We start from the raw sequence: 25,241 nt of genomic DNA on the forward strand, positions 1-25,241 counted from the left end.
TGTACAAGTACCCTCAAGTACACTTTTGTAAAACTGTGTTGCAAAGGTAGCATGCTTATTGCATTGTTGTATATTATACTGCCAGAGGGGAGCCCATTTGGGCTGCATTTTTAAAGAGGAAAGTCCCCAAGACCTACTGAAAGAGGAAGTGTCAGCATTAGTGGCATGCGCCTTTCTGATACTGATTAGATTTCCTGTTTGTTTTTTTCAAGCCCAGGGTGATTGTTTTTAAATGTATTTTTTGGTGCGTAGCACTTCTTTCTGAAACATTGCCATTTTTATAGGACTGACTCTTGCCTGTTTTGCCTGTATTTCTTTCTGTTTGGGTGGATTTGTTTAAGTTTTCAGTTGTATATTTTCTAATGCTGAATAATTTAAGTAGTTTTTCTTTTTATGTTATGCTTCTTCAGCTTTGCTATGAAGTTCTGTCAGTTATACAGGGGTGTAGAATTTTTGAAAAACATTTCTTGTCCAAGGGACAAAATGCTAGAAAAATCTGCTTGCTCCCTCCTTCTCGCACAAAACACACACAAACAAGTTGAATCTAACTTATAAAATGTTGCTTTTATTTAATACTTACACTTTATTACTTGCAACTTTTTTGCACAATGCAGGATACCTTGTGCATCTTTCTAACATTTATTCCCCTGGTCCCACCCCAAGTCCAGTGTTGCCAGATCAGAGGATTTCCCTCCAGATCTAGAGGTTTTATGTTTTGGTTCAGGGCAATCTAAAGGTTTTTTTTTCTGTCTGAAAGCATTTTGTTCCCTAAGATGTATTAATAATGTGCAAGTCCTTCCTTCATTAAGATGGCGGCTACACTGTGACATTATACAAGTTGGCAGCTGCGACCACTGAGTTCTATCGAGTTTCTCCAGACGTTCGGTTTACTTTGACTTTGATTATAAGACCACGTCATGTGCAGCAGGTATTAGGGCTGCTAGGCACACAGAGTCTGTGCTGCATAGAATGTGAGTGAGAGGCACAGGTGGGGGCCTAATTCTTGTTGCAGAGGAAATTAATTTAGTTTTAAGTGTTGTGCCAGTCAGTGAATATATATATATATTATATATATATATATATATATATATATATATATATATATATATATATAAAATATAAAAATTTCTGACAAATTACTCCGTTTTGGAAAACTGCATTACTAATTACAGATTATTATGTTTTCCAATAATACAAAAGGTGATATCGGTACCAACAAGGTTATATTATGAACATAATCAATTCCAAAATTTCTACAGTGTCATTGCACGAAGGTTACTATAAAAAGTATGTCAAAATGCGCATGCAGTAGATTCCTGTGAACAGTTTAACCAGAATAAGGAACGTACATTTTCAAAAGAAATATACTTCACAATTGTATGCATCTATCAGGTAAACAATTACATGTATTGAACTGTATGTTACTGATAATTGCATGTTGGTGATTGCATAAATAAAACTGTTACATGAGGCACCTGGACTATGAAATTAAGAAGAATCTACTGTAATAGGACTTAATATAATGCGCTTCTGATATTATTTAATTTGGGATTTCAGTGCTACTTCGCTTAATAAATTCAGTATATATTACAGTTTAATTGTTTGTGTTTACAGTTAGAAAAACAGAAACTTGTGCCCTCATACTAAATCTTTTTTTTTTTTTTTCCTAGAGCTATTAGATGTAGTTCTAAAGGTTTTCTTGCATTCATCTAGAGCAGTGGTCCTCAAAGTAATTTAGGCACAGGCATAAATCGATCTTACTTGGCTGTCTGTGGGCACGCTAACTATTGCATAGGTTCTTATCTTAAACACTGCCTTCCTGCAACTTGTGCAGTATATGTATATATTAAGAGTTTTAGTGGGAGTTATTCTTGGCTCACTCTGATAAGACCGAATCTCCAGCAGTAATTGTGCATGTTGCACTTATTCTTTAAGTAATTTGTATAAATTATGCAATGCAAATATTTTTAAATAGCATGTTTACACAGATAACTATGAGTAAACTAAAATAAGAGGACACATAGTGTCTCGATTTATTTCAATTTGGTAAATTTGCCAAAACTACTCTGCTTTAAAGGTCGCTAATCTCCAGTACAATTAATCAGAGAAAGTGGATTTGTAACTAAATCTACTTTCCTTTGTCTGGTGTAATTAAAAAATATATAGAGAAAATTAAATTCTAAATACTGAAATGTATTATTTTTCTCAATAACAGTCGGCTGTTATGTTGAGTGTGGTTTGTTAAATGTTGGTGTATAGTCATTGGTACACAGGATATAAACGGGTCTGTGTAACACAAGTGTTTAAAATGTATATTTGTATTTAGGCACGGGATTGTACATCACTTCACGTACATTTAAAGTAGTTAATATTTGAGCACGAGGTTGCACATAATTAATTCACGTGCTGGGATTCAAGTGAATAATTAATTGTAGCATCCATTTCGTCCCTCCGAACAACTCTAGCAGGAGGACACTACTTGTGCACACTTCCTTTGCGGTCAGCACACATGTCTTGGCAGCACGACTGGAAGACAGCAGAACACAGCAGAAGCTCGCAGCTCACATTTCGAAAGTCAGCGGGTTTTGTGATTCTCTCATCAACCTTGTGATTGGCTAGTCCGGTTATTTTGGGCAGTGCCTGAGTCCACTTGAAGTGTCTTTCATTGGTTGTTCCCGTACCGACGTGGCCTCTTGTCGGCTGGATTTTAGACAAAGACTGGTTCCCGTCTAGCTTGAAGACACCTAGAATTGTTTGGCTTGTGGTGTCGAATGGATCATTCAGTGACCGTGAAGATAAGCCATGTGTCCAGTATTTAGTTTACGACTCTTTTTAAAAGCATTCTTTGTCAGTGGGGGAATTGGAGACCAGAAGCCAAGAAGACACAGAGAATGTTTTAAGACTCCGCCCTGTATATTCCAGTTCTGTTATTTTCATGCACAGAATGATATGATGACCCCAACTTCTGATGCAACAGTGCCTTTCTGAGTGCTGTGACCTTCTACTCCTGTTTTTATTTATTATTTTTAGAGGGGCAGTCCTGTAGCCCACTCAGAAACAACCATATACAATCAAAATGTCTCGTTCTTATTATTGAGGAAAAATATATACGGTTTAATTTTGAACACGGAAATAAAAAAAGATTGGCAATATTGATGTATATTTTTCATACAGTAAGTGTTACAGTTAGTGAATATCTAGAACAGTAGTTCCTAACCTTTTTGGGTGTGCGGACTCCTTCTGAACCTCAAAAAATTTTGCAGACCACCATGTACAACTTTCATAGTGGCACACAGCCGCTTTCCACCATAGTGCGGCAATTGATAACCATGTCATACAGGAAATTGATTAACTTACCTAATGAGATGGCTGGTGCTGTTTCAGCAATGTCACAGCCTGAATGTCTGGTTGGAGTGATGATGGTTTTAGCCTTAAATCTGGTTCCATATCCAGCCTACTCCGGTACTTTGATTTCAACCCAACAAGCGCCGAAAATCCACTGTAAGAAGAGCATGTGGTGGTGAACGTGTTACCAGAAGTCAGTCAGATTTCTTTGCGTGAAGACTAACTTTAAAGAACTGTCACATGAAAGCTGTTAGTCAGTCTCACTTCTTTGATGTCAAGTTAGTGTGCATTTCACTGTCAGCATTCACAAATGGGTTTCTAATCCACTCGTTTTTGAAGTTGTTTCTAAGTGACGCCAAAGATTAGCTGGCTTCAAACTTTCATTCGACAAGACCTCATAACATAAAAGACGAAGCGGTCGTGGATCCTTTTCACTACCGGTCCAAGTAAATCCCATTTCCAAGTATGTATCGCTGTACTTCCACATTTTGTGCTTAGTCTGTCTCGGTTTCAGGGTTTCACTTCAAACTCCACCGGTGGCGGCTCTTGACTTTTTTGATAGGTGAGGCAGAAATCACAAAATAGTCACAGAGACGGCCGAAGTGAGCAGCGTCAGAACCAGGAAAAGGAATGAAATACACAGACAGGACGGATGAATTGAAATGATGGTGATGCCTGCTGGCGCCGGTTTATTAAAAATAAAAGGTTTAAACAAACAGAAAACAACAGGACACGGCACTTTACGCCAAAATAAATAGACAAACAAAAACGGACTATACTTAACAAAACACGGTGCACGGACAGACACACTAACAAACACGGTGAGCAGATAAATACAAGTATCGTGCTGGTCCCACCAGCACGCAATAGCAATTGATATTTTAACTCTCCTCTCTCTCCCGTTCTCCACTCACCGAACACCCAACCGCGAGTATGTGAAAACGTACCTCTATATATACTGTTGTGCTGGGATTCAATTACTAATTAATTATTCACTTGAATCCCAGCACGTGAATTAATTATGTGCAACCTCGTGCTCACATATTAACTACTTTAAATGTACGTGAAGTGATGTACAATCCCGTGCCTAAATACAAATATACATTTTAAACACTCGTGTTAGACCTGTTTCTATCCCGTGTACCAATGACTATACACCAACATTTAACAAACCACACTCAACATAACAGATAATATACACAGGGGCGGGCACTTTGTCACACACCCCCATAAAAGTTCATTTACTTTGTTCAGCTGATTTCATTTGCCTCCGCTGAGAGTATTTTAATGCATTCAAATAACAGACTGTAGTCACTGTGCAAAATATACCCCCATCAATTAAAAAAGCAACATTAGCACTGTTAACAACACATATCTTACAGAATTGCAGATACAAGTTTTTATAATCAAGTGGTAACAAGCAGCTCTGTGAGACACACCAGGTTTGTGCCTCCCTCAGCAGTGCGGCAGCACTACATTGTTCCAGCTTTCTGGCGTTGCGCTTTCGCTGCTGGTGAAAGCGAGTTGTGACTTTAAAATTATTAATTTATTTAATATATACATGCCTAACTGTGCATAAATGTGTTTATATTTCTCAATTAAATAAATGTTTTCTTTTTTATCTTTTGGGAATTCTTAGTGAGGCCACGCCTCCCTTATCTAGGCTGACGAGTCGCCTCTGTACTCCACTGTCACTTGCTTCATTTTCACTTCGCTTCGCTTTCCTGTTCAAAGACCCTGTTTTTACCCAGTGATCGATTGCTAATATTTCCCACTAGCGGGGTGAACCATGTGGGCAGGTGCTACTTTCTGCTGGAGATGATTTGCGTTGTGAAATTGGGGACTTACCGGTGCGAGCAGGCAGTTTTTATTTTGTTTTCCCGCGGCCCCGCTACGATGGCCTCTGGTTGGGAACCACTGATCTAGGAGATTCGCAATGGCTCCATTACTTTTCTAATGTTGTCCCTGTTGTGATTGTGGATGAGCTGCAGCAGCAATAATTTTATATCCAGACACTGGACTGGTTTAAAATACCTTAAGCTCCTTTCACACCGGCACTCCTAACCGGGTCTGGACCCTGGTCCTGGCTACCTTGGTCACAATCCCACATACCTGGGTCATACCCATGGTAACCTGGGTCCCAGCGACCCACCTCAAGATGTGGGCGTACATGCTTTGACCCGGGTTGAACGAGACAAAATGCTTGATGGAAGTTCGTGAGCCGATGCAATAACAAACAGCCACGTCTGCGTGAAGGATTCACTTCCGCAAGGAACATTTCTGTTTATTCTGTTTAGCCACATTGTTGTTGCTTGAGGGATGAAAAAACATTTTCTCTAATCAACATTTGGGCCAACGGTTAAATCCAGAGAAGCTTGGATGGATGCATCAGTAACAAGTTGCTTCCTTGGCATTGATACGCGTATTGTTTATTTGTGACTGTAACGTAGGACAACCCTGCTTTATCAAAAGCAGGGAGAAATTACATAGCCGACCCGCATGACACTGGGCCCTGACCTGGGTAGAGCATGACAGTTTGAAAGGGACTTTAAACTCACTGTGACCAAGTGTAGATGGTCAGTGCACTAAATAGACCATGAGTGCCTTTGGGCATTAATGAAGACATCGTTTTCATGTAAGATCTGGAATTAGTGAGCATACAATTAGAGCATGTAGGTCTGCTTGATGAGTAAGTAAACCTGGCAGTGGTGTACAAGGTTAGTACAAGAATGACAGGTCCAGGATATAAGACTTAATCTCGCTATTCTTTGTCATTTTATTGTATCTGATTGAAAGTGTTTTATAGAATTGATATCTGAAATCTGAAACTAAAACCTGCAAGTAGGTAACCGTAATTACTATGCCCCAGTTTTGGTAAATGTACATTACTCAGTTTTATTTTAGTCAAATCCACAGGAATGCAGTCTCATTCATTGAACTTCTGTTCGAGTTTCCCATTTAACACTTTATAGATTTTTTTTTTTTTTGTGTGTGATAAGATCATATAGAGCTTTTCAAATTAATAAGAATACAAAAAATATATAATTCCAGTGAAATCTGAACAACATGAAACATCTTTTATTTTAATATTTTCATTCAGCAAAATGCAAAACCACTTTCGCTTAATGTCATTCATGTAGCTCTTTATAGTGAATAACTAAAATGCAGACGATGTAGTGGGTAATTTTGGCGAGGAATTAAATGTTTTTGTGTAGCCGTGTTGAAAAATAAAATATGTCAATTACACAGTATATTATAGGAACACAATCTGCAGTAAGTGTTTATCTGTTGAGACAATTTTGGCTGTGTATCAAGGCACTGCCAATAAAAACAAATAACTAGGCTAAATGCAAACTGCAGCACTGCCAAATTAAGTAGAAAAGCCTGCTGAAAGAAATGTTAAAGTAACAAATAAGTAGATCGCCTAACTATACAACTATACAAGCCAACTTACCTGATTTTGAAGTGGAAACAAACTTGACTTCTAATTTAAAAAATGTTTTTAAGAAAGTGGGATCATCTAGTTTAAACAAGGATTTACCGTGTTTAATGCATTCTTGATCATTTGTGGTTGATGCAACTATACCGAAAAAGAACAAGGGTCGGATTCATCCAGATATAAAGTTACATAATTTCTAGGTTTACTGTAGTAATGGAGCCCTCCATCCATTTTGAAAGTGTGATTCACCATTTTAACTTGGCTTATTCAGCCTTTCCCTGGAGCTGATGGTAAAATGCTTCAGTCAGAAATCCCCTTTGCATCTGCTTGGCAGGGGTGTATTGGTATTCTCTACTGCTTAATGACAGGCAAAAGTTTCAATTCACTGTTGGTTGGTTTTAATCTGTTTTAAAAAATACCTTATTTTGTTGTAAACAGTAGCATTTCACAAATGCACCTGGTAATGTAAGCATATGGTTAAAAATGACAAACAAATAACAACTTATGGTGATTACATGTCAAGTTTGAACTCTTCTCTGTGTTGTGTAGCGCTGTAGACTTACCTTGTCCATGTGCGAAAGCTCCTGTGCTGTGGCTAGGTTGAGATTGTGGAATGTATCATGTCTCTGATATGGAAAGCCATAATTTAAATGATAATATTTATATTCTTAGAACAAACCCAAAGTGCATTTGCAATTCTACATTAGCCACAGCAGAGCTAATTTTTGCGTATTTTAAAATTAAAAATGACTTTTGGGTTAGAAATGTAAGATGACTGGTACATTATGTACACCGAGACTCTTGGGACATCGTGAACTGTACTTTTGGGCTCCGTCCAGTATATTGAACTAGTGAGGTTATGTTTTATGTAGTTGGTTTTAAATAAACAATTCTCATTCCTGTTTTTTTTTTTTTTTTTTTTTTTTTTATTTTGGTTAATTTCCCATTCCTTTTTACCTTTAAATGTTTACTGGATTCTAAATGGTTCTGAGTCATTTTAAGTAGGTTGTTGATGTGACCATGATGTTAATTTATGACCATCGAACTTTATAAAATATACAAGATTCTCCAAGAATAACAGGTAAATAAAATAATCATAGCTACCGGTATCTGTAGGGTTTTGTAGGTGAATGTACATTTTGTTGAAACGTGTACTGTATATTTAGTCAACCTCAGTTAACTCAATTACAGTATACAGTACTTTACAAACTCTGAACAACTCATACAGTTCAATTAAAATTAGAATTAATAAAATAACAACAGCAAAAGTTAACAACTGAACATTATACAGAATAAAATTGGTGAACAAAAACAATAATAAACAACAGTTTCACTCAGAAATGATGCATTGTCGATTGCTTCGGATGCAAAAACACGCGCTTTGAAAGTTCTGCTGACAAGCTTGTTGTCACGAATATCCTGAGCTTTAAAGCCAATTGAACGGGAACTCTTTTTTCGCTCCTCACTCATTGTGAACTGATACTAGTCTATAACCAGCTATACTTTGTAGTTGCTAATGAATGAATGAACGACCCATTTGCAATCAGAGGTCAGTCAAGTGAAAGAAGAATGTCAAATAGATCAGCCACGTGAAATAACAGTGGCGAGTTATCCACTAGACTTTTAATGGTTTTTATCCCTTCGGTACCAGTAATAAGTGTCCAGTTATGAGTAAAGCATGGTGTTGATTTGAAAAATGAAGAGGCAGGATGCAAGACTGTCTCTCCAGGACCAAGACTGTCTGTCGAATTAAGTGAAGGTGTCAAGTTATCCACCAGTCTGGTTGCCAAGGTTGACTGTACTTCTTTTTCTCTGATTCAGCGATCTCATTATTGCCAGTGTGGTTCAGGAAGTTAGTCAGATCAGCCTCTACATTGATGCATTCACTTTTCTCAACTTTGCCATTGACTCTAAAGTAATCACCCACTGTCTATCATATTGCTCTAGGTGTTTAAATAATCTAAGTTATTAGATGACTGTTATTTCTCATATGCAAACCAATTTCTAAGAATTATTTGCAGATGAACCCAGATGCATTTGCTTTTGTAAAAGATATCTGGGTTTATTAATAGCAGTGTGGAGTTGATTTGTATCAAAATGAACAAAAAAATATATATATGTTGCAATATGTAATGTCAGCACCTTTCTGTTCATTAGAGTTACTAAAATAAACATTTGCCATCAAATTTAATTTATTTTAGTATTTCAATATTTAGCACACTTAAGGGTTTAATACTTCTGTGCAATTTTTGAAAAAAACTTCTTGTCCAAGAGATAAAATGCTAGAAAAATCTACTTATTCCTCCCTGTCACACAAAACACAAAAAACTGTATCATTTATAGAGTTTGGGTTTTTTTGTGATTAACAGGGGTGGGTCTAGCTTTGTAGCTTGGCTGGTTCACTAAATTCTTCAAAATACACAAAAGGTTCCCTGTGACCCCGCCCTACCTCACCATACTTACAACATACTTTAAGGAAATGTTAATTTCAGTGCAGTTTGGAACACATTTGCTAGTAAATTTAAGTAACATACTAAGAGTACAACTATAAGCATCCTTAGAGTTATTCAAATATAAAAATAGCTTCTGCCTGCCCCCCCCCCCCACTCTTTCATGATGTACAGGTGTTTTAGTTTGTTGCATCATAGCTACAAAATCATTGCCAACTATTACTGCTGCTTTGTGAAATTCTGATTTTTCTTGACGTTCTTTTGTAACTACTGAACCCCAGGTTTTTAAAGTTTCCATGCATTTTTTACTGTTTTTATACCAAAATGACCACAGTATTTACAGTAGGCTCCATCAAATTCTGCAAAGACAAAATATGTTTTTTTCTTTTGTTTATTTCTATTATATACTTTTTTTTTTTAAAAAGTACAGCATTTTACACCTTTTTCTCCTCGCCTAGCATCTTGTCCCATACTGGCTAACTGGAACCATGCTACAACAGGTGATCCTGGTTTAATACCCAGATGGCTTTTTTTTTTTCTTTTTTGAGAGGGCAACATTCTTTCCCTGCACTACTCTCACTGAAAAAGAAATACATAAATAAATGAATTAATACATAAACACACTGCCATGAGATTTGCAGTCTGTATGTTTTATCTTAAAATAATAAAATATTGTATAGATAATATCATTTCATTTATATCATTATAAACATATTTGTCAATCTTAATAGTTTCACGAATTGATGGATTGTGCATGTCCAAGAAATAACTAATATTGCTTATTTTCAAATGTAGTAAAAAAAAAATATTTTGTTTTAAAGTAAAAAAAAAAAAAAAAAAATGTAATCTGGTAAATGGAAAACTAGGTTAGCAACACTAAAATCGAAAGAAAAACAGATCATTACATTTTTTGCCTGGGAGTTTGTCTTGAAAAGCTTCTAAACAGCAAACTTCACTTTTTTTTTAAACATCCCAACAAGTACATGCTTGACCACAAAGTAGTATAAATTACACATGATTTTTTCTAATCCGCTAATACCTTAGCAGCTGGCGTGTTGTGTGTGTGTGTGTGTGTGTGTGTGTGTGTGTATATATATATATATATATATATATATATATATATATATATATATGTATGTGTATGTATATACACATACACTGACTTGTGTGTATTTATTTTAAGATTCCTTCCCATAACAGAAAGGCCTTGAGGTCCAGCTGGTAAAGCAGACAGCTGATCTTAGAATGTGAGTTTGCCAAATATTAATAATAGAGAGCAGGCCTAAGGTACTTGAGCTGGAGTGCCTTGCTCTATATAATACTTTCACACTTCTTCTATTACTCTGAAAAATCTCAATCATTTTATGAAAATTGTACACTTGTCAGCTTGTGAATGCTTTAACTTTTTGCCGAGGCCTGTCAAACAGAGTGAAGCAGAAACAGGATGTAAGAGAAAAATTCATACTGTTGCACTTGAAACATTTTTATAAAACACAACTTCTTAACAAACCGAAGTGTGAGCACTTCCTCTCCTGTGGTAAATGTAAAAGGTTTAGACACTCTGGTTTATCCGTTAGAGTGGCTTCTTTTAAAATACTATGACTATGGATGACAACGGGTGGCTTCACAGTTAGGGTTCTGTTTATTTATTTGAATATTATTTTGAGGGTTGCTTCTTTATTTTGTTCTTAGGTAATCTTCCAATGCCAACAATTGCTGCAATAGATGGGGCTGCCCTGGGAGGAGGTCTGGAGATAGCTTTAGCCTGTGACATAAGAACTGCTGGTAAGAAAGACATTCAAATTACAAGTGTACTGTAATGAATTGTGTACTGTAATGGATTGTCTCATTAATGCCGATCTTAGGTCTCTTTTAAGATGTGTCACTGAAATAAACACACATACCCACACACCTGGTACCATTTAATTAATTCATTATTAGGCTGATGCATCCTGTTGGCTTCACAACAGACAGAATAGCAATGGCAAGATTGTATCATAGTGAATTATGTTAATTTCCTGTTATGCCTTTATAGGAAGAATTGTTTTAAGTTATTTTTGTTTTATTTTTACCAGTTCTGTCTTTTTCCTTTCTTTTTTAACAATGTGAAGATACATACTGCAGACGCAGGGAACAATACATATTGAGTTCACAACAACAAAGCAAAACATTCAGCTCAACAAAGTGACCAAGTTCATCACTCTTCATGCTGTTGTCAATCATAAACGGTTTTGCTGTTTGTATTGTTAAATATTTTCAGGTAGGAAAAAGCTTTTGTAATTATGAGATTGATTTTGAAGACAAGATGCTATATAGTAGCTGTAGGTTTGCATTGGAGCAAAAAACCCAACAATGTAATCAGCCAAATGCACCAGAGCAAAACACAATGTACCGAAGAGGCCAGATGCCGATCAGTCCTGCTCAGTCTGGAGATCCTGAGTAACCACAAAAGGAGCCTGGGGAACTTTCAAATTAAACCAGCATTCTTTTGGGGTTTGAAATAAGGAGAAAGAGTCACTGTCTTTTAAGTAACACTTTACTGCATTTTTTTGGTCAGGTTCAACATAAATTTTAGCTTTTCATGATCAACTTATACTTCAGCCTTTTGAAAGCTCTACATCCCACAAATCACTGTTATTTATATAGAGCCCTTGTTGTTTTTGCTCACTTTTTATGAAGCAAAGGGTAAATGCACTTGGGCATAGTTTTATTGATATGTGATACACTAAACACTAACACAAAACAAATGGCACATTGGCCAAAATGAATAGACAGACAAAACAGTGGACTAACCTCACAAGTATCATGTTGAGCTATTTCAGCATGAGTAGCAATTGTTATTTGTTATTTCGCCTTTTCTCTCTCTCGTTCTCCACTGCGAATACATCAACCACGATCAGCCAAAGCTGCAAGTTTATATACATGTGACTCTCCAATTAAATAGTAAATTAATCATTCATTCACTCTGGAGATAATCACATTCTGCACGGGCTTAGCATGGTGGGGGGGAGTTGGTGTGGGTACCCCATCACAGATACACAATGTTTTTGCTTTTTTGGTTGTGAGAGAAAGGCTGACAGTGGGATGACCCACTCCGGCAGTGGAAATGCTACCCGTGGCAACGTTGACAGTGGCAAGGCTGACAACGGCAATGCTGTCAGCAGCCAAGGTTGACTCTTTGAGGAAAGACAGGTGTGGCAGAGGACATGCTGTCAGTGGCCACGCCGGCAGGAGAAAGGCAGAGAGTGGTGTGGCATACTCCACCAGCGGCTACAGGAAATCCCCAGGGGTTAACAGCAAACGACTTCCAGGCCGTGATGAACAAGCATCCCGGGTGATGGTGGTGGCTCTGGCAGTGGCCATGCTGTTCTCAGCGCGGGACACTATGACAGTCAAATTGCTATGGGTGGAGGTGGTCTCCTCATCTCTCTCCCCTTCACTGTGGCTGGTGGTTCCCTTTTCTTGGGCTTTGGTCCCAGAATGTTTGGCAGCTCAAATGCTGGGTGATGGTGAGCAGGCCTTCCCAGGCATTGCAGGCTCGGCAGCCCTAGGTGTTGCAGGCTCGACAGCCCTAGGCATTGCAGGCGTGGCAGCCCTAGGCATTGCAGATTCGACAGGCTTGGGCAGTTGATCCTTGGGAGGTGATGGCGGGAGCTGATAATCAAGAGGTAGCTTCAGCTCCTCTGGTGGTGGTTGCAGGAGTAACATGTAGTCTTCCTCTGGTGGTGGAGGCGGGAGCAGCAGGTAGTCTCTCTAGCGGTGGAGGCAGGAACAGCAGGTAGTCTCCTATCTCTGGAGACTGGTGCGGCTCTCCCTCGGTCACTGGAGACTGATGTGGCTCTCCTCTGAACCCTGGTGTGGACGTGCCTACTGCTTGTGGGGGTGGGGTAGACGTTGCTCTTCCAGATGGGAATCGTACCTGTGGCGGCATTCCCATATCTGCAGCCAAGTAGTTAATTACCATGGCTGCAAGGTTGGAGAGGGACGCTGGGTGGTGTTGCTGTTCCCAGACTTCCAATTGGTTCTCATCTTTGTCCCACAACATGCCGACCGCCATCGGGAGGGCCTCCTCAAAGTTCCCATTAGGATCCACCAGCAAGTCCAAGTTCTCCCTCGAAGGCATTGGACACTTGTGCTTTCCCTTCATGGGCACTAGACGCTCTTGGTCCTCCCTCGTGAGCATTGGAACTGGCACCTGCTTCTTTGCCTATTTCCGGGAACCCCTGCTCCTCCCCTTCTTCCTCCACGGGGCTGGCCGGTGGACCTCTTCCTCCTTTACCTCTGGGAGGGGGCAGTGCCCCCGCTTCCTGTAGATGATGCACCAGCTTGAGGCATCAATCTCGCTTTGGTAGGAGGGGGAAGGAAACACTGTGAAGGTGGGGAGGTTGGTTGGAGAGCCTTGAGTCGGAACCATTCTTCGCATGACTCCACCTCTTGGCCAAAGTAGGCCTTTTTGAAGAGGGGATCTGCCCATGGGCACTCTCCATAAATCCCCACACACCCCTTCTGCCTCTAACTGGCACTGCTGCTCTTCCATGTTCTCATCTGGCTCTGTTTTTTTCTCTTCATCTTCTCCATTAAAAAAAATAAATAAACAGCAGTACCTGTACCAGCAGTGCCTTCACTGGCCTGAGTGTGGAGGCACTGTAAACCACTCTGACACCATATGTGAACATTATGGCATATGGTGACGTCAGACCAGGAAGGATAATGGACACACACAGGACTGAAGTAAATGAAAGTGCTGATGCACAGATTTATTGTAAAATAAAAGGTGTAAACGATAAATAGACAGATAAAACAGTGGACAAACCTCAAACAAGAAACAGTTCAGCACAAGTAGTAATTGTTATTTGTTATTTCTCATCTCTCTCCTGCTCTCCACTATGAACACACCAACCTCGATCAGCCAAAGCTGCGGGTTTATATACAAGTGACCGTCTCCAAATTAACAATAAATCAATGAATGAATCAATCTGGAGACGGTCACATTCTGCACAGGCTTAGCATGGATGGGGAAGTTTAACCCCATCCATGCTGCAGAAACAACAATAACAGAACATTATGTTTTATACAAATTAAACATTACTTTTTAAATAATAACACAAATACAAAATAATACATAATACACACAGGGGCGGGTACACTGTGTTTTTGCTTTTTTGGTCATGATCTTTATCTAGCAGGTAGTGTAAGGTCAAATACATCTAATATTTACTCCATAGATTCCCTTTACAGTATATTAACTTAAATGTAAGTTATGTTTCTGGGGATGTTACCTAAAGCTGAGTTACATTCTGATCTGTGTCACCCTAGAGTGAATTCTCTAAAACAAGTCTATTACTGTGGACTATTCATATCATGTATGCTGCCACTCCTATTTCTTATCTTTCCAGAGAGGCACAGCGGATTTTTGCCAACCTCCAAAAGCAGTTTATGTTTGTTTGCTTTCTTGTTGTCAGATGACTTTGTCACAGACTGAGAAAGCATGGTAATAACTGTTTTTGGAATGCTGTTTTGTAAGTTGAATAATACTGTAATACAGTGCTTTGTTTTGCAATTGTTGTAGATTTTCTTTCTGTAGTAGACATACAATACTGTACAGTGGTGTTTTAGACATACTGATTTACCTGACATTGTTCATTTATAATGCCTCAACGTTAATAAAGAAACTTCAATGTATTATAACGACTCCCTCTCAGATACAGTATTTTTACGTATCTGATGGACCCCTGGAACTAAAAGTTGGATGAGACTGATTCTACTGTAGTTAGTTATTATGTTATTACCAGTAAAATATTAAGCTATGTTGTGTCTTGAATTGTGATTTACAAACTTCTGAACAGTGAGCTCACAGCTCATGTAAGTTTTGCAATAGACAGGTTTTTTTGCTCTTTGGGGTAAACGAGCGACTATGCTGGCTGCGTAACCCAGCTGCGTATATAATTATCAGATAATTATACGCTAGATATAATAACACACTTTAAAATGCATCTTTCACATACTCCCCTAATTATATACTGGTTTGGGCTTGAAGTATGTAAACAATCAGAGATAAAATCAGTGCTGCAAATGAATGCTTTTTAGTGTGCAATTGAATCATACAAAATGTACAAGTAAGATGGAAAAAATGCCCTGTATTCTAAACTATTAAGCATTGATGTGGTTTACCTTGATCATAGCATCTTGATTTACAGCAGTTGCCATCTGCTGTAGTGAAGAGAACAAATAACCAGTGCACACACATAGATAGTCCTTAGCATAATATTTATTAAAGCAAAAAAATAAATAAATAGCATTGTGACATTGTGCTGTATGGTCCAGTGGTTAAAGAAACTGACTTGTAACCAGGAGGTACCCGGTTCAAATACCAGCTCAGCCACTGACTTATTGTGTGACCACGAGCAAGTCACTTAACCTCCTTGTGCTCCGTCTTTCGGGTGAGACGTTGTTGTAAGTGACTCTGCAGCATAGTTCACGCACCCTAGTCTCGTATCTTGTAAAGTGCTATGGTGGTCCACTGTGAAAGGCGCTATTTAAAAATAAAGGTAATCCTTACCTGAGAAATAGTAAATGCTAAACTGCTAAATATTTTATGTCCACCTTTTTAAAGACATATTTTCACTTTCAGTGAATTATCAAACAGAATAAAAACACAAATAAAAGTCAAAATAACAGACACGTGAAATGTCCCCTTCCCCTTGGATAGAGCGATCTTTAGCAGAAATATTTCTGACCTTTGATTCAGCTGGTGTCTTCTTCATTTACTGGAAGCAAACTAAACCGACTGCCATGTCCTTAAGTGTAATGTAACAGGTAGTGTCTCAATAAGGCAAACATTTGCTGTATTTATTGATAAAAGTGTTCAAAAATACGTATATTTACACTTTTTTCAAAAATGGGAATTTTCATGGGGAACTAAATATTACACTGCAATTGGTAAATTTCTCAGAAATCGTGAAAACCTTGATAAAAATGAAAATACAGCCATACTTCTCAATTTTCATGACCTAAAGATATCATAGCTGTTAATGGATGTTGACAAGTTTCTGTTTGAAGTGTATAACAAAGGACGAGTGTAAGATGGGAATTTGCCGAACAATGAAATGTTAAGGACAGAAATGAAATAAGAACATAGGAAAAGTTTGTGAACGATAAAAAGGCCATTCTGACCATCAAGGCTCATCCCTTGTTAACACACAATTTTCCCCTACTGGGGGGAACTAATATAAAAGCACAGATTCTAGTAGAATGTTCCCAGTGTTTTAGGTTCTACTACTTCACTTGGTAGGCTATTCCATGCATTTACTTATTTATATATATTTTTTTATTATTATTTTTGCGCCTCTCTGGAGCCCACTTCCATGCATATATATAAAAAAGTGCTTCCTACCTTCTGTTCTAAACTTACTTTTACTCCACTTCCATTTATGCCGTCTTGTTCTTCTTTTTTCTAGGCTGAAGAGATTTCATTCTTTTAACCTGTCTTCATAGCTCATGTCATTAAGTCCTGGGATCAGCCTAGCTGCCCTTCTCTGTACCTTCTCGAGTGCAATTGTGTCCAAAAAATAATTGGCAATTTCCAAATTAAAAAAAAAAAAAACATCTTATAGACCTTGTCTTTTGGTTGCTCCTGAGGGGTCTTTTATTTAAGTTCAGATTTCTTGTAAAGTTGTAGACCCCCTTCACCTTTTATCTTCATGTTCATGTGTTAGCATCGATGTTGTCATGTGATGTCATTGTGTGTGAACATTCTTGTTTTCAAGCCAGCTTTGTGCTTGAACCGATTGATGCTGTTGGTTGTTTTCAGTATTCCTGCCTCCTTCACTTGGAGCCCCGGGCAGTACACTGTAGACTGCGGCTTCATTAAACAAGTAAACCCAGCCATGACAAATCCTGAATATGTTTTTAGTGAAATGTGATGGAAAGGGCCTAAATCCTGTAAGACTCTTAATAGAAGCACAGCAGTAGCTGGAGGTTAGTTTATTTTAAGGTTTATTAATTGCTGGTGTTGAAGATAATTTATGAAGGGAATTAATATAATTTTTGCCCAATAAATAAGATTCAAATACTCACATAACTAGTAGCAATAAACACATCTCAGAGGAACAGGAAGCGATCCACTGGGGAATTTACAAGTTCCACATTACTAAGCATGTAAAGCTGCATTTGCTTTGTTAGTTTGGAGTGTGAAGCATGGAGACCTAATTCAAGCTCCTGTTGTGCAGGAAATGGTTGAGCTTGTCAAGTACAGGTTGTTGATATTTCTAAATGGATTAAGCGCTGATCATATATCAGCTGTTATTCTTTATGTAATCCATAGAAAAAATGTGCAAATTGTGCACATTTTTAATAAGCTGCTAATTTGTGCCACTAAATTAACAGCTTATTAAGATGTCTAGACTGATCTTGACAACAACAGTCAAAGATGAAAAAAGGGGCCTTGACCCCAACAGTTGCCTTCATTAAGGATCCATTTTTAGGAAAAGTGATAAAAGCCCTGGTTTTGAACAGGTGGCTGAGTTGCACTGTGCACTTAGCTGTTTTCCCCAGGAGACACCTCAGTCAACTGAGGAATTGGTTGTCACCAGAAATAATGTTTTTTTAAAGATAGATCTCTACAAAGAAGCCAGTTGCACAAGACTGTTGGAATACCTGTGCTGAAACAATGGGCTTCACGTCTAGAGGGGCGTAATTAATTTAGTTTCAAGTTAAGTGTGTGAATTACCAATCAGCCCTCAAAGGAGTGATTGGTTGGCTATTTAATAGCCACAGCCTGAAGCTGAAAAGAGAGGAGAGACAGGGAGAGAGTTATTCTGAGCTCGAAGGGCTTGATAATAAAGGCTCTGTCTATGTGTGTGACAAACCCTGAGCTGGACATTAGACTGGTTATCTGACTGGCAATACATATGCACAAAGCAGCGCTTGAACCTAAAACATTTGTGTCCCAGCTTTATTAAAACACATCTGATTACTTTGACCTTCCACAGTCACTTTTACCAAACCTTTAACATGCCTGTTTGTACCAGTTATTAATATACAATGATTTTTTTTGTTGTGTTTTAGCTTTCACTGCAAAAATGGGACTGGTTGAAACAAAGTTGGCCATCATTCCAGGAGCAGGTACGTTTAATTTTAAAGTTTGAAATGTACTGGGTCAGATTGGTCAATTACAGCGTTCCCGTTAAGCTTTTTAGATACTGTGAAACTTGCCATTTTGACGAGAAAGGATAAATTATCAGTGAAAAACCATTGGCCACGCATTTTGTGATGGTGGTCCACTATGAAAGGCGCTATATAAAATAAAATTGATTGATTAGCCCTTTTAATATATTGTTTTTGTTGCATTATACCATTTTGAAACAATATTCCAACATAAGTATCTGTAGAATTTTACAATTTGCATTAAATTTAAAAAATGTATTTATTGTGGCTCTGCCTCTGATTCTGAAAAACACACTATATACATTTATCATTTTTATGAAGCATATATTTACCATTAAGAAGCCTGTGTGAGATCTTATCATAAATGCAGGCCTGTCAGTTGTTATCATAGATATAGACTGCATGCTTAACTGATAGCCCGCATATCATTGCTTTATATTACTGTAGAAAACACTGGCGTCTGCACTGCCTTCAATTGGAAACATCTTTAGGGCTTTTTTTCCCCCACTTTTTATCAATGTATTAACTAAACATTGCATTTGTACAATTTTTATTAAAACCAAGAGCTTTTTTTTTTTTTTTTTTTTTTTTATTTTTATTAATAAGACCCTTGTTGCTGTAATAATAAGTAAAGCACTTGAAAACACTTCAGACCTGTCATAAAGTTTATAGACATCACTGTCTCATTGCTGGCATTAAAATAAACAGGAAAACCAAGAATTATGTTACAAACGTCCAGCACTGTTGTGAGAATCATATTTCCAGGCTTCCACTAACAGTGCAGTTTAGTCTACAAATGAAGGTGTCTTGAAAAGACTTGTTTAGCTTTTTGCTGGTGTTACAATAACAATAAAAAAATCTGAAACTGTTTAACAGTCCAGCAATGTCACGTGAGAGCAATCCTATGTACAGTACTCAACAAATTAAGATTAATTTAAAATAGCTATTAAACTTGGGTCCACAAGCTATGTAATTAAAAATGATTCTTAAAGCATTTTAACTAACTTTTAACAAAATAATGGTACAACTGCACTGTAGCTTGGCTTGGCAAGTTTTATGACACCTTAGGAGACTAGACAATCAGATAGCATTTTGTAAGGCGAGTTTCAAAGAGTTAACACAATTTGTGGCCTGTGCCTTGGTCTTATCAACAAGCTTTGTAGTAGATCTGATTAAGAATGTTCTGGAATTGGTGTTAACAACCCAATCACCACAGCATGTCACAACTAAATCTCTGGGAAATCGTTATATTAAAATGAATTTAATCATGTGTTTCCTTGAAATATTCTTGTAACAATATGAATGTGGACTATCAAATTTCCTTACAGCTAATTAAAAATGAAATAGTGATTATCTACAATTAATTTCTACAGCTAAATAAAAAGAAATAGGATTATATACAAAAAAAAAAAAAAAAAAAAAAAAAAAGTATGAACATAGATTTTTCATGTTTGAATGTTCATAATTCATATGTATTGTGTTGGGTGGGTTGGTGTTTTATTTTAATTTAGAAAAGGTTAAAGAACAATACTTTCATATATTAATTTGGGATCACAAATTTAGCCTCAAAGCACTCCATGGTTTACACTTTGAAATGAATATTGATTTTAAAATATTTTAGTTTGTGAGCTGGTATTGTTAAAACATTCATCTCACATTCAGCCCTACTTTGACCAAGACACTTTATAATAATCTACAGTAGTTGTTTTGGTACAAGGCCCCAAGATGTCACATTCACGCACTGAAACATTTCCAAATAAGGGAATTATGAATTGGAACTCCACAGCAAAACAGTGGGTAGTAATTGCACTAAATGAGTCAAACAGTCATAATTTCCATTCTCGTAAGTTTTGTCAGGCCGTTGAACACCTCTCAATGGCAGTGTAACTAGAAATGAAAAGGTCTACAGAAATAACCAATAAATTCAGTCATTTAATGAACATGTTGGAGTTTGTGGAGGCAGGGGGTAAAATGAAGAGCTGATGTGCCGCCAAGTCATTCTGTATTGTTATGAAATAGATAATATTTGGTAGACCACTGCACTTCTGTGGTGGATTGCTCATTAACATTTTGTATGTATTGTATATGAAGAGGGGAGGAGATCAGGATATTTAGTAAGAAAGATGTGTTATAAAACCAGCAACACATGTCCCATTACCAGCCAATCTACAGTTTTTAATTGGCATTTATCTGTATAACCATGTCAGCTGCATTCTATGCATTAGAGCAGCTAAAATAGCAGCTGTTCAGTTATGTTGCTATGTTCCTTTTATACATCATCTTTTTGAGGATACTGCATCTTTGTCTGTTAGAGTAATACACAGAAATAATTGAAGAGGCAGACAGCTAAGCTCTTTGAAGTATATTAACTATTAATGGTTCCAGACACACTCCCGCAATTGTGTGCGGCAGACAGATTGCGTTTAATAACAGGTCAGTGAATGAATTAGTTCCAGGGCACTGGAAAGTATGTCTGTCAAATAAAAAATGGCTTTTGCTGACATTGCATCACTATTTCTAGAGGGTGAGCACTCTGAATAAATCTCAGAAGCTTGGAGAAAAGCCAGAAAGACTGTGACCTGCTTTCAACCAAGAGGAAAATTGACAACAACAGGCTTTGGAAGAGAGAGCTGCCTATTTAAGAAATTTGTTATTTATACCAAACATTTAGCTCAGATTGGTTTTAAACCTGCCTCCCATTTTTATTTATAATCGTACAAGGTAAAGCGAAGAAAATGTATGATTCAGACTGTGTGTTCATCTGTCCATGTCTTCTAGACAAAGTAAGTCATGGAGGTCTCTATCGCACAGGTAAACTAAGTGGCAAGAATTGTGGGAAACTTATGACCTTTGAACTCCAGGGGAAGGTCAAGGAATACCAGTGCAATTGTCTTTTATTAACATTCAGCATACAGTTACAGTTATAATGCTCTGATTTAACAATTGTTTTTATACAAATTAGGTACAAATTTGGTTACAATCAATTTTTTCAAATAAATTATTTTTGGAAGTAGGTCACATGTGCCATCTTTTAAATGGCATGAGCTGTTGCTATGATTATTTTGTCTAAAAGGTAATGGCTGCAGAGATTAATCTGATCTTGTAAGATTGTTTTAGGATAATCAGTACATCATAATTGTAACAGTCCCTTTAACAGCATTTAAAGTATCTGAATTCAGAAGCCACACCAGATATCGTATTGTAAATAGAGAACTGGTTGACTTGCAAATGCGTAAAATCGAAAGAATTCTCTGTCTAGAATGATTTAGCTTCCAATTAAACTAAATAATAATGATAATAATAATAATATATGCATTACATGAATACATTTGCAGCAGGCTTCAATTCGAGGCAAGTCATTTTATTTTTAGAGCCCGCCAATCGGTCTTGTCATCTTCTTTTATTAAAACATTCCTTGGCTTCAGTTCAACAATCACATCAGTAAAGCCTGGACCAGCACAGCATCTGCCGACCTATACCCCCCCCCCCCCCCCCCCCAATAAAGCAGCAACTACTAGTAATCTCAGCTGCATTTCCTTGTTTGTAAGTATAAAAAACAAAATGACTGCAATAAAGCTGAACTTCATAGATTACTTAGTGTTAAATAAAAATACACACATTCCTTTTCCCGTTAATCTTTCACTCAACAAGTGTGTAATGTTCTTATTTGCAGTCTGCTGTCAATAAAGTTTTTTAAGAAGCAAAACACTTCTTTACTGCCCTTTTACATTAATCCTTTCCAGTCTGAGGTCGGACCCTGTCCGACACCATCAAAAAGACATGGTCTCAGAAAACCGAGTAAGACCGATAGGAGCCTAACGAAGTGAAAAAAAAAGGGGCATGTGAGCAATAGAGCTAGCAGCTGCACCACAGAGAGAAGATGGACACAAACAAAGGAGATAGCTGCTCTCGCATCGAGCACTCAAACAATATCACATACATTTGCTTTTTGAGATGTTATAGTAATAAAATAATGACTTGGATCGCATTATTGAAGGGTTTGGTGATAAAACGAGTGGTCAGGAGAGCATTTATCAGTATGCACGTCTATAAAAAGGTATGTGAAAATACAGCGAACAAAGGGTGGGCACTAATGTCGTTTTGCAATGCAATGCACTTTAAACCTGTTTTACTCTTGAAAAAATAAATAAATAAATAAACAGCACGTGTGAAAATAAATTGGACCTGACGTGCTTGACAAGCGCTGAATAAATGGACTGCCAAGGGTTAAGGTGCATCCCGGGTGTTGTTTCTGTTCTGCGCACATGTAACCTTCTCGATCAGTGACTGTGACAGATATCGAATGATGCTTTGTGTTATATCTCACTCCCGACCTGAGCGGGTACTAGATAAAGGAAGCAGAATACCCTGGACTAAAAGGCACGACACTTTATTCCTGTGGGTAGTTGGAAGTCAGTTGGCTAGAAAAGGGACTGAGCTACTGTACCCAAACGGGAAACGGCGTGGCATCCACGGATTGGAGAAGCAGATGCGCTCATTAACCAAGGGGTCATGAGCGAGGATATAAAATAGTGACGTACAAAGTAATCTGTTCCTTTGTAAATAGTTAGAAAAACAATGTAAAAGGAGTCAAAGCATTTAAAAGAAACCGTGTGTATTCTGTTAGTCTGTCTTGTAAACGTTGCTTGTTTCATCTGTTTTCAAGATGATTAGCACGATCCGGAGCTGCAGCCGCAGGTCAGCATTAAACCCAGACACTAGCACTTCACTTTCCACTAGGAACTGCAGTGTTCTCACCAGGCATTCATAAAAGGAGAGCATTTTCGTCACAAGGGGGGGAGTGGGGGAGTAAAAAAGTATTGTACCACCCCCCTCACCCCCTCCTCACCCCCTCAGCCCCTCACCCCCCAGGGAAACCTCGGCCCGTCCCTTTCTTTACCTCTAGGAACGTTACATGAACAAATTTGACACTGTAAAAATGTACTTGTGTAAGACTGCCAGCACATTCAACATGTGCTGGTAAATGAGTCAATACAGACTGTTTAGTTTGATTTAATTTTGCCGAATGACAGCTCTTTAGCTTGATCACATATGCATGCCACAAACGGGACAACAGGGGCTCTAATAGAAACAATCAGTGGACGGCGTGACTTTTAAAAAACAAACAAAAACAAACAAAACCCACATGGGATCCAAACGGGGGAGAAAAAATGTTATAAAACAAAGTGCACAGACCAATTACCAGAAGTTCCAAAAGATGAAGCCCAAAAAATACCAGTCACCAATGCACACAGCTAAAATATGACTGTGATGCTTGTCACAGGCAGGTGAAGCAGTCATGGTTTCAAACATACCCTCTGGTCACTGTCTCTTAAAATGTGCTGAAATATATTTTGGAAATATTAACAAAGTGGATTCGAAGGAGGAATAATTTAATAAAATAATGAACACATTTATTAGTTTAAAAAAAGGGATTTGTCTCAATATGATTTATTGAGTTTTAATGTCAGTCTGTGCAATATTTTACTGTCAGTAGTCACAGGTGAAAGAACACAGTAGTGGCTGTACAATCCTACTAATATTATTATTAAACGATAGAGCCTGTCTATGCGGGCTCTACCTTGTGGTAGCTGACCGCGACTGGAGTTATGCATCTCAAGCCGTAGGCGAGGGCGCTAAAGAAAGTCAAGGTTATGTACCACATGGTAGAGCCCGCAACGAGAGGGCTCTATCGCTATTAGAAAATGATTTATTTATTTAAGTTCTTTTTTTAAAAAAAAAATCAAACAAAACTTTAAAACTTATATTTACCTTGAACTTCTGTTATTTCGCTGGGTAACCTTCCCTAACATAATTAGAATAGAAAAACGACATACACATAAAGAAAACATTATCATTATTATTAAAATTACTATTATTGCTAACATATATTTATTGGGGCCTTACTCTTTCTTATTATAATTTATCTGGACATATACAACTGTTGAATAGTCTGAAGTATTGAGTCTGACTCGAAACTTGCTGTTGGAGGCGGGGCGTCGTTCAAGCAGGCAGGGAGTGGATTGGCTGTTGCAGAAAGTATTGAAACAGGGTTGGCAGTTTGACTGGCTGGTTTTGAGGGAGGGTGTTGTTTGGATCGAGCCGATGATAGAATTGTGGACCAAGCGTGTCTTCCCTGTTGATTTGTTGTCCAGTAGCTGCGAATTGAGCCTTCTTTACGGTGTTCTGTCGCAGACATGATTTCCCTTGTCTCTAGAAGCGTCAGAAAGTATGTTTAAGTAGCTTTTTATGTTATCAGATTAGTTGTAGATTAGAATGTTAAGGGGAAAAAAAACAGTATTTTTGCGTGGATTGATTTTAAAATTTAATTCACAATTAAGCACTTCAATGTTCCAGCAGGCATCTATGCAAAATAGAAGCCTGCAAGATCTGGAAGCTGATTGGCTGTTCACACTCAATCGTTATCTAAATCACATTAGTACAATCTTGTGTAACTAGAGCCGCATTTATCAGGGAGGCATCAATATTAACATACACTAATAGCTCTGTCTGTTGGCATAATTTTGCTTTACCGTTCTCTAGTGGAAAGAAAAAAGAGTCACAGTCAAAATAATGTAAAGGATTATGCAATCAGGTATAGCGCAAATTAAATATCATATTTATGTGTATTGTAAATGGTTGGGTCTGGCATTATATGGCAAATGTCTCATGTTTTCAGATAAAATACACATCTTTTTGCCTTGCTGAAACAGTGTGTTTATAATGTGTTTATAATATTGTTAAGTGGCTAAAGTTTTTCCAATGTGGCTAAAAAATGTTAAGTTACTTTAGCCACAGTGGCTAACTAAATGAAGGTCTTAGAGGGAATGTAGGTATGGTAT

The 25,241-nt window shown here is 37.7% G+C and overlaps 1 protein-coding gene across 4 annotated transcripts in view; it reads left to right on the forward strand.

Annotated features, from left to right (window-relative positions):
* Positions 1-25,241, forward strand: part of LOC121315703 (methylglutaconyl-CoA hydratase, mitochondrial-like) — a 93,774-nt gene that overhangs the window by 34,328 nt on the left and 34,205 nt on the right. For all 4 annotated transcript variants that reach the window (XM_041250063.1, XM_041250055.1, XM_041250046.1 and 1 more), the window contains exons 5-6: positions 10,927-11,019; positions 18,301-18,357. In XM_041250063.1, the coding sequence (XP_041105997.1) occupies positions 10,927-11,019; positions 18,301-18,357 (150 nt within the window). The remainder of the gene's footprint in view (positions 1-10,926; positions 11,020-18,300; positions 18,358-25,241) is intronic.

The sequence above is a fragment of the Polyodon spathula genome, chromosome 1 (assembly GCF_017654505.1).
Source record: "Polyodon spathula isolate WHYD16114869_AA chromosome 1, ASM1765450v1, whole genome shotgun sequence".
Taxonomy (NCBI): Eukaryota; Metazoa; Chordata; class Actinopteri; order Acipenseriformes; family Polyodontidae; genus Polyodon; species Polyodon spathula.